The 18,049-nt window shown below is 43.4% G+C and overlaps 1 protein-coding gene across 1 annotated transcript; it reads right to left on the bottom strand.

The window, feature by feature from the left end:
• Positions 1-637: 637 nt before the first annotated feature.
• On the bottom strand, positions 638-13,870 carry clec11a (C-type lectin domain containing 11A). The gene is made up of 5 exons (XM_083791037.1): positions 13,687-13,870; positions 10,755-10,869; positions 8,685-8,792; positions 3,142-3,225; positions 638-1,880 (listed from the first exon to the last, which is right to left on the bottom strand). The coding sequence occupies exons 1-5, from the start codon at positions 13,777-13,779 to the stop codon at positions 1,468-1,470; spliced, it is 813 nt and encodes a 270-aa protein (XP_083647163.1). The 5' UTR covers positions 13,780-13,870; the 3' UTR covers positions 638-1,467.
• Between the last annotated feature and the right edge of the window lie 4,179 nt (positions 13,871-18,049).

Raw genomic sequence — 18,049 nt, 5'->3', positions numbered from 1 at the left:
ACGTACAGATGTATACGTACAGCGACTTGCATTTATAGTTAAGATATCAATCTAATATGTTATTTTAGAACATACACATTAAGAACATATCTCTGTCCTCTATAAGAACGTGATTATTCTGCCAAGGACACAGGATTTTAAACTTAATTGAACAGAAAGTAGTCGTTAAGCCATCCCAGTAAATAAACAAAAACGGAATAGACATTTAGGGACTTGTATATTTCTTTACAGTGAATTTTACCAGGGAGATGTTAAGACCTTTGACCTTTGAACACAACCACCAGAGAGCCAAAGTGATGACTTTCCCTTCCAGTATAAAGATTTCCACTCATTTTTAAATATTTAAAAGGGAAGTATACGTTGCTAAAACTATAAATATTCAGAAGTACAATCAATATCAACATCTGAGGAGAGTGAGGAGTAGGAAATGGGCCCCCAAGACATTTTGAGCTTAACCCATTTAGGCCTGACAAATGTCTTCTAAATCCTGACAGTTTTCTGAAAAACTCATGTCAGTGGTGCTCAAACATTTTCATGTCAAGGACCCCCAAGATCATATGTAATAGGCCGCCGACCCCCATCTGAGAATATGTTGTTCCAGTGACCCCCCCCCCCCCCCCCCAGAAGCCTCATTTGGTTAAAAACATTCGCTCTGAAAGAATATACAGTATATTCAAAGATTTGCGCCACATTTTCATGATTTTTCTAAAATAGCAGACCTACAAGTTCTATGAGCTTGTAGATCTGCAACTTTTCAATAGCTAAAGTAAAAAGCTAATTATAAAAACAGACCTAGATTGAGCACCGTGAGACCTCTTAATTCCATTGGGACCCTCAAAATGTCTGCTAAAGCAGCTAACTCCACCACCTCTCCTCCCGCTCATGGAAGTAGAATATATAAAGTCACAACACCAACTTTGATGAGACTGTATTGCTATAAATTCAGAGAGTCATTCATTTTTTAGAGCGCCACCCTGATAGAGATTAGCTATAGGCATATTTAACCCATTTAGTCCTGACGTCAAAATTTAAAAAATGTCTTCTATAAATCCTGACAGTTTTCTGAAATACCTCATGTTTCTGTATCAATATGCAATATGTATGCTCAATATTTCATGTCAAGGACCCCCAAAAACTATAATGTAAGTGGGCCACCGACCCCCATCTGAAAATATGTTATTCCAGGAACCCCTCAGAAGCAAAGATTTGAGTGAAAAACGTTCGCTCTGAAAGAACATATATTCAAAGATTTGTGCCGCAATTTTACGATTTTTGAAAAATAGCAGATCTACAAGCTCGTAGTGCGGCACCGAGTGCCGCGCTACGATCTTGTAGATCTGCTATTTTTCAATAGCTAAAAAAAGTATAACATAATGCTTAAAAACACCAAAAGGGGTTCCCGACCGTCCTGAACGGGATAAAAAATAAAAACAAATCCGCGTAGTTCATTCATTATTATTTTTTCATTTAGAGCGCCACCCTGTCGTCAAACTCGCAGACGTAGTTCATGGTGCGGTCGCAGTAGTGGTCCCACCAGTCGCCGTCGTCCGACGACATCGCCACGCAGTTCTCGCGCTTCCCGCCGTCCGGCTGGCTGGACAGGAAGTGCCGGCGCCACTGGAAGTAGGAGACGCGCGAGCCGTCGTCGAACAGGTACAGGCCCTCGGCGCGCAGGTCGTTGACGCCCAGCCACACCGGCCAGTTCCCCGGGTGGAAGAAGGCCTTCACGTAGTCCGCCAGGGCCTCCTGCTCGCGGCGGTCGCGCGGCATGGCCATGCGCCCGCCGCGCTCCAGGCACTTGCGCGACGCCCCGGCGTAGTCGCGGTAGGCGCGGTACACCAGGTAGCACTTGTAGCCGATCCGGTGACCCTTCTGGCAACCTGGAGGAGGAGGAAGATGAGGAGGAATGTTTTATCAACCCGTTCTGACCTGAGATCAGATTCTATAGAAATGTCTTCTACATCCTGACAGTTTTCCATTCTGACCTGAGATCAGATTCTATAGAAATGTCTTCTACACATCCTGACAGTTTTTCATTCTGACCTGAGATTACCTACAAGCTCGTAGCGCGCCACTCGGTGGCGCGCTACGAGCTTATAGATCTGCTATTTTTCAATAGCTAAAGCATAACATGATGCCAACACCAAAAGGGGTTCCCGCCCAGAATGGATTACATTTAGAAAAAGAAAAAAAAGGCTTCTAAATCCTCTCAGTTGTCTGAAAACCCTATGTTTCTATATCAGTGGTGCTCAACCTTTTTCATGTCAAGGACCCCCAGAATTATCTGTATTTGGCCGCCGACCCCCCCTCCCCAGAAACAAAGATTTGAGTTAAAAAAGTTCGCACTGATAGAATATATATATTCAAAGATTTGTGCCACATTTTCACAATTGTTTTCAAAAATAGCAGATCTACAAGAACAAAAACGAAGAAACGTATTAAGCCATTTCGGGGCGGGATCTACAAGCTCGTGGCGTGGCACTCGGTGCCGCGCTACGAGCTTGTAGATCCCGCCCCTTGAAATGGCTTAATACGTTTCTTAGTTTTTACACTGGCACCTTACTGCTTCGGACATTTATTTTTAACATAACCGAATCCTTACAAGGAAACATATACAGTAGCCTACTGTATGAGGGAAATAATCCTCAAAATAATACAATTCCACGCTATAAAAGGCAACCTGGATACAGGGAAATGAACAGTCTGTTCTGTTCGGGTACTGTAATTTTAGAATGCCAACTACAGTGCCAGATATATGCATTATTGTGTATTTATCTTCCTTCCATTAAGTCTCTTTGCTCACCAATGTGCTCAGTCTAATTCATGCAGCTGTCAATCCAACAGCTGACATGACTCCTCCACGCTGTCAGCAAAGGTATACTTATTTGTGTGTCGCCCTTATGTTTAGCACAGATCCGTATATGGACATTCAGTGTGGCATCTCTGTTAGGACAAGACTATAAGGACTGTCTGAGAATGGGGTTGAGGAGGCTTGCACCCAGAGGGGCTGATGGAACAGGCAAAGAGGCCTGTTCCTCACTCTCTGTATGTTGTTACTCTGCCGAATCTTCTGAATAAATTCTCAACACTTCACTTCGTCATTCCTTCATCTTTGCAAGATTATTTAATCGACAACAGTACCTTCCAGTCTCCCCAGTTCCTTGCGGTTATCCCTGCTGTACTGTTCCACGTCATGGATGTTGTCCTCCAACTCCCCCACTTTAGCTGGACATGCGTTGACGACAGGGAGGGACAGAAAGGGACGACAGGGAGGGACGACAGGGACGACAGGGAGGGACACAAAGAGACGTGGACATGGACGACAGGGAGGGACACAAAGAGACGACAGGGAGGGACACAAAGAGACGACAGGGAGGGACACAAAGAGACGACAGGGAGGGACACAAAGAGACGACAGGGAGGGACACAAAGAGACGACAGGGAGGGACACAAAGAGACGACAGGGAGGGACACAAAGAGACGACAGGGAGGGACACAAAGAGACGACAGGGAGGGACACAAAGAGACGACAGGGAGGGACACAAAGAGACGACAGGGAGGGACACAAAGAGACGACAGGGAGGGACACAAAGGGACGACAGGGAGGGACACAAAGAGACGACAGGGAGGGACACAAAGAGACGACAGGGAGGGACACAAAGAGACGACAGGGAGGGACACAAAGAGACGACAGGGAGGGACACAAAGAGACGACGGGGAGGGACACAAAGAGACGACAGGGAGGGACACAAAGAGACGACAGGGAGGGACGACAGGGACGACAGGGAGGGACACAAAGAGACGACAGGGAGGGATACAAAGAGACGACAGGGAGGGACACAAAGGGACGACAGGGAGGGACACAAAGAGACGACAGGGAGGGACACAAAGAGACGACAGGGAGGGACACAAAGAGACGACAGGGAGGGACACAAAGAGACGACAGGGAGGGACACAAAGAGACGACAGGGAGGGACACAAAGAGACGACAGGGAGGGACACAAAGAGACGACAGGGAGGGACACAAAGAGACGACAGGGAGGGACACAAAGAGACGACAGGGAGGGACACAAAGAGACGACAGGGAGGGACACAAAGAGACGACAGGGAGGGACACAAAGAGACGACAGGGAGGGACAGAAAGAGACGACAGGGAGGGACACAAAGAGACGACAGGGAGGGACACAAAGAGACGACAGGGAGGGACACAAAGAGACGACAGGGAGGGACACAAAGAGACGACAGGGAGGGACACAAAGAGACGACAGGGAGGGACACAAAGAGACGACAGGGAGGGACACAAAGAGACGACAGGGAGGGACACAAAGAGACGACAGGGAGGGACACAAAGAGACGACAGGGAGGGACACAAAGAGACGACAGGGAGGGACACAAAGAGACGACAGGGAGGGACACAAAGAGACGACAGGGAGGGACGACAGGGACGACAGGGAGGGACACAAAGAGACGACAGGGAGGGACGACAGGGACGACAGGGAGGGACACAAAGAGACGACAGGGAGGGACACAAAGAGACGACAGGGAGGGACACAAAGAGACGACAGGGAGGGACACAAAGAGACGACAGGGAGGGACACAAAGAGACGACAGGGAGGGACACAAAGAGACGACAGGGAGGGACACAAAGAGACGACAGGGAGGGACACAAAGAGACGACAGGGAGGGACACAAAGAGACGACAGGGAGGGACACAAAGAGACGACAGGGAGGGACACAAAGAGACGACGGGGAGGGACACAAAGAGACGACAGGGAGGGACACAAAGAGACGACAGGGAGGGACACAAAGAGACGACAGGGAGGGACACAAAGAGACGACAGGGAGGGACACAAAGAGACGACAGGGAGGGACACAAAGAGACGACAGGGAGGGACACAAAGAGACGACAGGGAGGGACACAAAGAGACGACAGGGAGGGACACAAAGAGACGACAGGGAGGGACACAAAGAGACGACAGGGAGGGACACAAAGAGACGACAGGGAGGGACACAAAGAGACGACAGGGAGGGACACAAAGAGACGACAGGGAGGGACGACAGGGACGACAGGGAGGGACACAAAGAGACGACAGGGAGGGACGACAGGGACGACAGGGAGGGACACAAAGAGACGACGGGGAGGGACGACAGGGACGACAGGGAGGGACACAAAGAGACGACAGGGAGGGACACAAAGAGACGACAGGGAGGGACACAAAGGGACGACAGGGAGGGACACAAAGAGACGACAGGGAGGGACACAAAGAGACGACAGGGAGGGACACAAAGAGACGACAGGGAGGGACACAAAGAGACGACAGGGAGGGACACAAAGAGACGACAGGGAGGGACACAAAGAGACGACAGGGAGGGACACAAAGAGACGACAGGGAGGGACACAAAGAGACGACAGGGAGGGACACAAAGAGACGACAGGGAGGGACACAAAGAGACGACAGGGAGGGACACAAAGAGACGACAGGGAGGGACACAAAGAGACGACAGGGAGGGACACAAAGAGACGACAGGGAGGGACACAAAGAGACGACAGGGAGGGACGACAGGGAGGGACACAAAGAGACGACAGGGAGGGACACAAAGAGACGACAGGGAGGGACGACAGGGAGGGACACAAAGAGACGACAGGGAGGGACACAAAGAGACGACAGGGAGGGACACAAAGAGACGACAGGGAGGGACAGAAAGGGACGACAGGGAGGGACGACAGGGACGACAGGGAGGGACACAAAGAGACGACAGGGAGGGACAGAAAGGGACGACAGGGAGGGATACAAAGAGACGACAGGGAGGGACACAAAGAGACGACAGGGAGGGACACAAAGAGACGACAGGGAGGGACACAAAGAGACGACAGGGAGGGACACAAAGAGACGACAGGGAGGGACACAAAGAGACGACAGGGAGGGACACAAAGAGACGACAGGGAGGGACACAAAGAGACGACAGGGAGGGACACAAAGAGACGACAGGGAGGGACACAAAGAGACGACAGGGAGGGACAGAAAGGGACGACAGGGAGGGACGACAGGGACGACAGGGAGGGACGACAGGGACGACAGGGAGGGACGACAGGGAGGGACGACAGGGACGACAGGGAGGGACGACAGGGACGACAGGGAGGGACGACAGGGACGACAGGGAGGGACGACAGGGACGACAGGGAGGGACGACAGGGACGACAGGGAGGGACAGAAAGGGACGACAGGGAGGGACGACAGGGACGACAGGGAGGGACGACAGGGACGACAGGGAGGGACGACAGGGACGACAGGGAGGAGGACAGTTCATTCTGTACTCAAACACATTATAATAGAGCGTCACAGTCCCGCCCCCTTTCATGACGACGCCAGGCCCAGGAAATAGTTTCCAATGCATTTTTTTCCCCCTCATAGACATTTCAAAACTTTTTTATTTAAAGACCATATAAGCGTCGTACAAAGCCAACTCTTGTCGTGACAAATCATGACAACACATATAATATTTTGGACCAAACAAATAATTACAAAAGTGTTGTAACCTGCCGTTTTTTTTCTACTTTCTAATTATTTGTTTTGGCCCGAGAAATTGTGTTTGTTGTCATGATTTGTCACGACAAGAGTTGGCTTTGTACGACGCTTATATGGTCTTTAAATAAAAAAGTTAGTTACCGGCACGTTAAAATTACCACCGCTGAAGTGCCCTTGGACAAGGCATTGAACCCCTACCATGAAATGTTCTATGAGCAGGGCCTGGCTGTAAACAAGTTCTTGAGCTTAGTCCAGTTACCCTGGGTAAACATAGTACCTTTCCTTTCATTAGTCCAGTTACCCTGGGTAAACATAGTACCTTTCCTTTCCTTAGTCCAGTTACCCTGGGTAAACATAGTACCTTTCCTTTCCTTAGTCCAGTTACCCTGGGTAAACATAGTACCTTTCCTTTCCTTAGTCCAGTTACCCTGGGTAAACATAGTACCTTTCCTTTCCTTAGTCCAGTTACCCTGGGTAAACATAGTACCTTTCCTTTCCTTAGTCCAGTTACCCTGGGTAAACATAGTACCTTTCCTTTCCTTAGTCCAGTTACCCTGGGTAAACATGGTACCTTTCCTTTCCTTAGTCCAGTTACCCTGGGTAAACATAGTACCTTTCCTTTCCTTTGTCCAGTTACCCTGGGTAAACATGGTACCTTTCCTTTCCTTAGTCCAGTTACCCTGGGTAACTGAAAGTCCTTTGGTGACTGAAAGGGATGTCTGAATGTCCACCTAGTAACTACTAGGACCCTGCTGTTGATTGGCTCTTGTGTACATGTGCACTATAAAAACATGGCCGTCACTCACCGGTCATCAGAAGTGTACTGTACTCATAACCATGCAGTCTCCAGAAGACACACCAGCACTTTGTTTCTGTGTTTGTTTGTTAGTTACAGTATACAGATCTTTTGCCATATGTGGTGTTCCGTTTACATTACAGCCTATAGGAGTGTATAGGACTTAAGTTTGTTCCCTGTTTTTCTTTAGTTCATATCAGGTCAGAAACCTATGTTTTTGTTTGGCCGGGCGGCTGGTGTAGCTGACCATATTATCCTGACCAATATCTGACATGTTTGGAGAAAGAACGATAGCAACACACATATTCAAAGGAAACATGAATTAGGGTTTAGGCTTTAGAACTGTAGCAACACACATATTCAAAGGAAACATGAATTAGGGTTTAGGCTTTAGAACTATAGCAACACACATATTCAAAGGAAACATGAATTAGGGTTTAGGCTTTAGAACTATAGCAACACACATATTCAAAGGAAACATGAATTAGGGTTTAGGCTTTAGAACGATAGCAACACACATATTCAAAGGAAACATGAATTAGGGTTTAGGCTTTAGAACGATAGCAACACACATATTCCTGGCCAAAGGAAACATGAATTAGGGTTTAGGCTTTAGAACTATAGCAACACACATATTCCTGGCCAAAGGAAACATGAATTAGGGTTTAGGCTTTAGAACGATAGCAACACACATATTCAAAGGAAACATGAATTAGGGTTTAGGCTTTAGAACGATAGCAACACACATATTCCTGGCCAAAGGAAACATGAATTAGGGTTTAGGCTTTAGAACTATAGCAACACACATATTCCTGGCCAAAGGAAACATGAATTAGGGTTTAGGCTTTAGAACTATAGCAACACACATATTCCTGGCCAAAGGAAACATGAATTAGGGTTTAGGCTTTAGAACTGTAGCAACACAAATATTCCTGGCCAAAGGAAACATGAATTAGGGTTTAGGCTTTAGAACTATAGCAACACACATATTCCTGGCCAAAGGAAACATGAATTAGGGTTTAGGCTTTAGAACGATAGCAACACAAATATTCCTGGCCAAAGGAAACATGAATTAGGGTTTAGGCTTTAGAACGATAGCAACACAAATATTCCTGGCCAAAGGAAACATGAATTAGGGTTTAGGCTTTAGAACTATAGCAACACACATATTCCTGGCCAAAGGAAACATGAATTAGGGTTTAGGCTTTAGAACGATAGCAACACACATATTCCTGGCCAAAGGAAACATGAATTAGGGTTTAGGCTTTAGAACTATAGCAACACACATATTCCTGGCCAAAGGAAACATGAATTAGGGTTTATAGGCTTTAGGGTAAATAGAAAAAAAGGGATCATCTCACTGTCCATCCGGGAGAGACGGTCCAGCAACTGGCTGACTTTAACGTCCAAGGTGTAGTGACCAACGTTCAGCTTGTGGATGGCCTGGTCCATGCTGGCCAGTCTGGACACTATGGAGGGAGGGGGGAGAGAGAGAGAGAGACAGAGAGAGAGAGAGAGAGAGAGATAGAGAGAGAGAGAGAGAGAGAGAGAGAGAGAGAGAGAGAGAGACAGAGAGAGAGACTTCTATTTTATAGATGAGGCAAACTAATATTGTTTGAATGATTGATTGAACACGTATTTGTATGATTTGATTTGGGATTTGTGTTCTAAATTAAAGTGTTGGTGTTGATTATTGTGAATTAATCTAATTATAGTCAACTAATACTATACTATACTATACTATACTATACTATAATACTACTACTAAAAAAGATAAAGATCAAGGGAAAAGAGACCTTTTTACAGTACAATAATGTTTAATGTTTACACATTTATAAACAAACAATATATTAGTTTGCCTCTTCTGCAAAACATAAAAGGTACTGTCGCGCGAAACATAGCTTTTTCAGAAAACTGTCAGGATTTAGAAGACATTTTTAGAATCTGATCTCAGATTCAAAATGGGATAGATATACGCGTTGTGGGTAATAAGTGGGACAGTTGTACTTAGAGATGTAGTTGTAATAAGTGGGACAGTTGTACTCACAGATGTAGTTGTATGTATTACTCACAGATGTAGTTGTATGTATTACTTACAGATGTAGTTGTATGTATTACTTACAGATGTAGTTGTATGTATTACTTACAGATGTAGTTGTATGTATTACTTACAGATGTAGTTGTATGTATTACTTACAGATGTAGTTGTATGTATTACTTACAGATGTAGTTGTATGTATTACTCACAGATGTAGTTGTATGTATTACTTACAGATGTAGTTGTATGTATTACTCACAGATGTAGTTGTATGTATTACTTACAGATGTAGTTGTATGTATTACTCACAGATGTAGTTGTATGTATTACTTACAGATGTAGTTGTATGTATTACTCACAGATGTAGTTGTATGTATTACTTACAGATGTAGTTGTATGTATTACTCACAGATGTAGTTGTATGTATTACTTACAGATGTAGTTGTATGTATTACTTACAGATGTAGTTGTATGTATTACTTACAGATGTAGTTGTATGTATTACTCACAGATGTAGTTGTATGTATTACTCACAGATGTAGTTGTATGTATTACTTACAGATGTAGTTGTATGTATTACTCACAGATGTAGTTGTATGTATTACTTACAGATGTAGTTGTATGTATTACTCACAGATGTAGTTGTATGTATTACTTACAGATGTAGTTGTATGTATTACTCACAGATGTAGTTGTATGTATTACTCACAGATGTAGTTGTATGTATTACTTACAGATGTAGTTGTATGTATTACTTACAGATGTAGTTGTATGTATTACTCACAGATGTAGTTGTATGTATTACTTACAGATGTAGTTGTATGTATTACTTACAGATGTAGTTGTATGTATTACTTACAGATGTAGTTGTATGTATTACTCACAGATGTAGTTGTATGTATTACTTACAGATGTAGTTGTATGTATTACTTACAGATGTAGTTGTATGTATTACTTACAGATGTAGTTGTATGTATTACTTACAGATGTAGTTGTATGTATTACTCACAGATGTAGTTGTATGTATTACTTACAGATGTAGTTGTATGTATTACTCACAGATGTAGTTGTATGTATTACTTACAGATGTAGTTGTATGTATTACTCACAGATGTAGTTGTATGTATTACTTACAGATGTAGTTGTATGTATTACTCACAGATGTAGTTGTATGTATTACTTACAGATGTAGTTGTGTGTATTACTTACAGATGTAGTTGTGTGTATTACTTACAGATGTAGTTGTGTGTATTACTTACAGATGTAGTTGTGTGTATTACTTACAGATGTAGTTGTGTGTATTACTTACAGATGTAGTTGTGTGTATTACTTACAGATGTAGTTGTATGTATTACTTACAGATGTAGTTGTATGGGTACTAAGTTGTACTTACAGATGTAGTTGTATGTGTTCTCAAAGTCTGACACAGGGCTGGTGGGTTCAGGGTCAGGCTCTACGAGGTCATCTGGAACATCTCCTCTAGCTTTCTTTATCCCCGCCATAGAGGCCTATAGCGCACACACACACACACACGCACGCACGCACGCACACAGCACAGAAGCAAAGATTTGAGTTAAAAACGTTTGTTCAGAAAGAATATATTCCAAATTTGAGGCACATTTTCATGATTTTTCAAAAATAGCAGACCTACAAGCTCATAGTGCGCCACTGAGTGGCGTGCTATGAGCTTGTAGATCTGCTATTTTTAAATAGCTAAGCTAAATTATAACATAACGTTTAAAACACCAAAAGGGGTTCCCACCCAGAATGGGTTAAAAATCAAACCTGTCTGAACTGAGTGGTGCTGTAGGGCTATACTGTACTCGTGCTGTAGTATCTAAAAACATCGTCACCACCACTACTGTATCATCTTTACCATGCCAACCTTACAAAACTGATGCCTATAGACTATAGAGCGTCTCAGCCCCGCCCCCCTCGAGAGACCCGGAAAATGAATCCCCGTTCATTTTCCTCATAGACTTTTCAGAAAGTATTTATTTAAAGACGATTACACCGCGGACAAAGACAACTCTCGTCATGACAAATCATGACAATAAACACAATGTTTTGGGGCCAAACACAGAATTAGAAAGTAGAAGAAAAAAAACATCAGGTTTAAACACTTTTTTGTTGTTTTTCTTCTTTGTAATTATTTGTTTGGTCACATTATATTGTGTGTGTTTGTTGTCATGATTTGTCACGAGTCGAGTTGGCTTCGTACATCGCTTAAAAGGTCTTTAAATAAATATGTTTTGAAATGTCTATGGGGAAAAATGCATTGAGATTCATTTCCTGGGCCTGGCGTCGTCATGAAAGGGGGCGGGACTGCGACGCTCTATTGCGATGAAAGGTTTGGGTATAGGTAGGAACTTTATTGTAGATACTTAATGTGTAGCCTAAAGAGAAATATGGTTGTCATGCAGTAACACATGGAAGAGAAAACAATCACGATGATTGAGAACACACGAATAACATTATACTGTACCTACAAACTACACATGTGACTAAAAAAAGCCTCAACAAAAAGAAAAACTACATTAAATTTCAAATCTGCTCAACTACATTAACCCATTCTGAACGGGCACCCATTTTGGTGTCAGCATCATGTTATGCTTTAGCTATTGAAAAATAGCAGATCTACAAGCTCATATCGCGCCACCGAGTGGCGCGATACGAGCTTGTAGGTCTGCTATTTTTTGAAAAATCAAAGAACGACTGACATTTTTAGAATCTGATCTCAGGTCAGAATGGGTTAATCAGACCAGTGTGTGTCCAGTGGAAACCTCGTATGAATCTGATCTCAGGTCAGAATGGGTTAAAGTAAAGCTTCTCAGAAAAAGAAAGAAAAAAACCCACATCTAAATCTTAAATCATCTCACCATCCATTTTAGAAGAACCAACTCTCCACCACATTATAGTGACGGATGGCAGGCGGTCGGAAACGAAAGATCAAAGATGGGTTTATTTCTCACTCATTCACTCACTCATAGTAGTTTTGTACAGTGAGATATTAGCGTGGCATCATGTTCTGCAGTACAGCAAGATAATTATGATATGACACTGGATACAGAAGGCTGAGAATCGTGCAGGTTTACAGACACAGATGGGTAAAAAGGGCAATGGGGGGGTGAAACATACTTGAGGTGTTTCACAGTTGGAGACATCTAACTGTGAAACAACCGTGAAACAGTTAGAGCGTAAAATGAATGGTCCATTTGGTTTCATTTTACGCTCTCAAGAGTTAAAGATCTGTAGCCTATTCAATTCGTACAAGCCAAGGGTCCATTTGGTATAGAGCCATCTTTTTTTTTCTCCCACCAGAAATATAGACAAATATCCAGTGTGTTATTTTGATTGATTTGATTGATTATCATGTCATGGGGTCCAGATTAACATACAGCATGTTTTTAGATTTGAGCGAAAAAAACTTATTTTATACTTTAGCTATTTAAAAATATCCGAGCTGGTATAGATCTGATATTTTTGAAAAAATGAGAACATTTGTGCAAATCTTTGAAATTTATATAGGCCTATATTCTTTTTAAATGTTGAAGCGAACATTTTGAACTCATATCTTTGCTGCTGGAGGTCCCTGGAACAAAATATTTTGAGATGGGGAATCGCAGGTCTTAATGTGTTAAGCTATTTCATTTTTTACTGTTTTCCTTCAAATCTGACACATTGATACATACAGTACAGTGCTGAGAACAGTGAGTCTTTCCAGATGCACGAGGACTCACTCAGAACTATATGCAGCAAATGGATGGATTAGGACTGCATTTTTACATTCATAGCATAACGGGGACATTTGTCAGAGATACTGAATCAGTATAGGCACACACACACACACACACACACACACACACACACACACACACACACACTCACACTCACACACACACACAGGATGTGCAAACAATTTGAAAGCATGATGAAAGTAACATAAATGATAGATGTGTGCTATTGTAATCATTATCACATCGAGACTTACATCTTCATCTGGGCCAATATGAAGCAAAATGCAATTGAGATTGAAAAAAAAAACAATGACAATATATTATTGGAGGGAAAAAGAGAAAGCACATGTTTATGTATTGAAAATATATAGGCCTATAAAATGAGTGAAGTATTTTGTAATTTCCTGTAACCAATTATTACAAAGTAGTAGTTGACTCTGCAGCATGCAGCTATGTATAACTTACTTATGTAGCCTATAGGCCTACACTTGAAAGGAAAGGTACTTCTATCTCACACACACACACACACACACACACACACACACACACACACACACACACACACACACACACACACACAGTCCTCACCTGTGTCGGCGTGGCCGTGTTAGTCCCCGTGGGGACGCAGAGCACCAGAGAACACAGGCACAAAGTAGAAATGAGAGTGACGGCCGTTTCCATTTTCTCCCAAATAGCAGTCGCCTCTTAATTCTGTGTCTGTTCTGTGTCTCTCTCCCTCTCCCTCTCCCTCTCCCTCTCCCTCTCCCTCTCTCTCTCTCTCTCTCTCTCCCTCTCTCTCTCTCTGTGTGTGTGTGTGTGTGTGTGTGTGTGTGTGTGTGTGTGTGTGTGTGTGTGTGTGTGTGTGTGTGTGTGTGTGTGTGTGTGTGTGTGTGTTTTTCCGTCCCTCTCCTGTCCTCCTCTCCTTACCCCCCCTCCACTCCACTCTTTTGCCCTTTCCTTTCACGCACCACCAGTACGTTCTCTCTCTCTCTCTCTCTCTCTCTCTCTCTCTCTCTCTCTCTCTCTCTCTCTCTCTCTGACTCTCGTTCACTTGCAGAGGTTGGTTTGCAATCCAGACCAGAGAGAGAGAGAGAGAGAGAGAGAGCACCGTCTGAGTCAGAAACACAGAAAGAAATGAATGGGAGCCGTGCACTGTAGTGCACCCCCCCCCCCCCCTGCCACCCACTCACCCACCCCATGCATCCTCAAAAAAAAAGAAGAAATCCTTGAAAACAGTTTGAAAAAAGCACATCCCTGAATCTTTGGCACAGAGTTTCTTTATTCATTACATGCTCAGCTTCTCTCTCTCTCTCTCTCTCTCTGCCCCCCCCCCCCCCCCCCCCCCCCCGCCCAGAAGCCAACAACAGGAAAGCCTGTTGTTTTTCTTCTAATGACCTCCTACTTCCACTCTTTGTGTTAACACCAGGGTGCCAGCCTACGGTGGCAGCCTGCAGGCATGTCTCTGTCTCTGTCTCTCTCTCTCTCTCTCACACACACACACACACACACACACACACACACACACACACACACACACACACACACACACACAGTACAGAAGCAAAGATTTGAGTTAAAAACGTTTGTTTTCAGAAAAGATATATTCCAAATTTGAGGCACATTTTCATGATTTTTCAAAAATAGCAGACCTACAAGCTCGTAGCGCTCCACTCGGTGGCGCGCTATGAGCTTGTAGATCTGCTATTTTTAAATAGCTAAGCTAAATTATAACATAACGTTCAAAACCAACCAAAAGGGGTACCCACCAAAAATGGGTTAAAAATCAAACCTGTTTGAACTGAGTGGTGCTGTAGGGCTACTGTACACACACACACACACACACACGCACACGCACACGCACACGCACACACACACACACACACACACACACACACACACACACACACACACACACACACACACACACACACACACACACACACACACACACACACACACACACACACACACACACACGCACACACATATAACCCGGCCATATTAGAGACTTGTGATGCCAGGCTTTGCCTTTTCCATTTGGGAATACATTATGAATCACTGTAAATGAAGGCATGGTCTGTAGTGTGTATACAGAGGGGGGGGGGGGGGGCTTTGGGGGCACAGCTAGAGAGAGAGAGAGAGAGAGAGAGAGAGGGTGTATATCAGCCTGTGTGTGTGTGTGTGTGTGTGTGTGTGTGTGTGTGTGTGTGTGTGTGTGTGTGTGTGTGTGTGTGTGTGTGTGTGTGTGTGTGTGTAGTTGATCATCTGCTAACAGGAGGCAGCCAGGACATAGGAGGTATGCCAGTTAAAACCGCCGCAAGAATCCAGAGTTTTCCAGAGCTATAGCACTGTGCGCGTGCACACACACACACACACACACACACACACACACACACACACACACACACACACACACACACACACACACACACACACACACACACACACACACACACACACACCTTAAGGGACCATAATATGTGGACAGAGTTTAGCGAGAACTGGGTGGGGGCCAGCAGGGAACGAAGGGTGCCAGACTACAGCTTTAGTCCCATCTGTGGATACAACAGAGTTCCAACACTTTTCCAACATCTTTTAAAATACCAAACCTTTTCCACGCCCCGATTTATTTAATGGGAGAGGGGATTTAGTATTAATCTTTACTTAAGATGTGATGATGATGGTATAGCAGACAACATAATGTCACTCTGGCTGAAGACGTAGGCTACTGTATTAATCTTTACTTAAGATGTGTGATGATGGTATAGCAGACAACATAATGTCACTCTGGCTGAGGACTGTTCCTCGCAGGTTTGCATATTTGGGACTGAGCTAAAAACCTTTCCTCATGTTATTTACTTTCCCGTTATTCCCCTCAGGGACGTAATAATGTATTTTGGATTGTAAGTGTTTAGTGATAAGTCACCTGTTAGTTTTTGCCCAATTTGCACAACCTTCACTTCATGTACCTAATAAATAATCGCTCGACACAACTTGCACCACACTCCCTTTATCTGCTTTAGACTCTGACTTTCTTTAGATAGATAGATAGATAGATAGATAGATAGATAGATAGATAGATAGATAGATAGATAGATAGATAGATAGATAGACTATAAACTATAAGGTTCTGGCCATTGATTCTGAGAAATCTAATAAATCTAAGGCGGGCTTAGATTTGGCCTTTCTTTACACTCTGATGTCAATTACACATTTAATACCTTTTGTTGTCCAAACACTACACAATGTTCAGTTGTTGCACACACTTCGGTTTTGTGCCGGGACAACGCTCCACACGTCCCAAACTCTTCTCCCTTCTGGCTCCAAAACTGTGGAATGCAATTCCCATTGCAGTCAGAACTGCAGCATCACTCCCAATCTTCCGCCGTAGTCTGAAAACCCACCTTTTCAGACTCCATCATGGCCCATAGCACTTACCCTATACCCCCTTAGATAGCATTTCTGTAGACTTAGATAGAATTTGATACAGACTTATAGCATGTTATGTAGACAGCACTATTGCATTGTATGTAGTCATAGCACATCATAGTACATAAGTATAGCATAGTAGTATAGATGTATAGTTTATATGTATAGTTTCATTATATCGATATTCCACTGTTACTTTCTTAGCTTACGCATGTTTCATGATAAATGTTTTTATGTGATGTATTCCCATGCTTTTTTGTTCTTGCTTAATGTAAATCGCTCTGGATTAAGAGCGTCTGCTAAATGCCTAAATTGTAAATTGTAAATTGTGTGTGCAGTTTTGAGAATGCCGTTATAGGTTGTGAAAAACGTGTGTTAACAATCGTGGAAAAACTGTAAGGCTTTTGATGCCATTTTTTATGTTTTGCTATACCTAAGATACAACCCAAATAGGTAACCTAATCTTTTCTTCTGATAATAGGCCTATATATATATAAATATGTTGTCACTGACTCACATGCAGTGTTGTTTTTGGCAGCAAATTTTGATTTTAGTTTTAGTCATAGTCTTTTGAATAGTTATCATTTAGTTTGAGTCACATTTTAGTCACCTGGAATGCGTTAGTGTTAGTCTAGTTTTAGTCGACTAAATGTCATGAGATTTTAGTCGACTAAATCTACAGTTGATTTAGTCGACTAAAATGTATTTTGGCGGGTCTTGATGCCGTCGTAAGGACTGTTTTTACACTTGCTGAAAATAGCCGATCTACAAGCGCACAACGCGTCGCGCTGCGACGCGTTGTGCGCTTGTAGATCGGCTATTTTCAGCAAAATTTCAGCAAAATTAACCAAGTGTAAAATTACTTCTACTGGATCTCTTGTCCACTAGTCCCTTCCTAACATTTTAGTCTAGTTTTTATTTGCTGACGAAATTGTCAGTATATTTAGTCTTAGTTTTAGTCACCATAGCTTAGTTTTCATTTAGTTTCCATTTAGTTTTCTTCAGTGGAAAAAGGTAGTCGACGAACATTTCTCGTCTTAGTTTTAGTCGACGAAAACAACACTGCTCACATGTCTCTGACAAATACAAGACCGGGAGTTTGTGGCTCTTTCAGAGCGTGAACTCTGGGGGGAGGGCGGGGTAAAAAATCTCAACAATTTTTGTATGCTACTTTTGACTCATACTGTATAGTGACTTAAAAAAAAAAGAAAAGAAAAACTTTGATCAAATGTCGAATAAATAATGGCCATTGCCCTAAGCAACTGGTAAAAACACAACCGGACGGTTTATTACAAACAGCAGCTTGATAACATAACCCTTGCTTCAGTTCGCAGTTGCCTCCTAACCCATTTTGACCTGAGATCAGATTCTACAAAATGTCTTCTATATCCTGACAGTTTTCTGAAAAAGCTATGTTTCTATATATGTCAGTCGTTTTTTTAATATATTTTTCAAAAATAGCAGACCTACAAGCTCGTAGTATACGCCATGGCGCGCTATGAGTTTGTTGTGCCAGTTGTGC

This window comes from Protomyctophum parallelum (assembly GCF_964188405.1).
Source record: "Protomyctophum parallelum genome assembly, chromosome: 19".
Lineage (NCBI taxonomy): Eukaryota > Metazoa > Chordata > Actinopteri > Myctophiformes > Myctophidae > Protomyctophum > Protomyctophum parallelum.
Note: the sequence above shows the minus strand (reverse complement) of the source record. Positions and strands in the feature narration are given on the sequence as shown.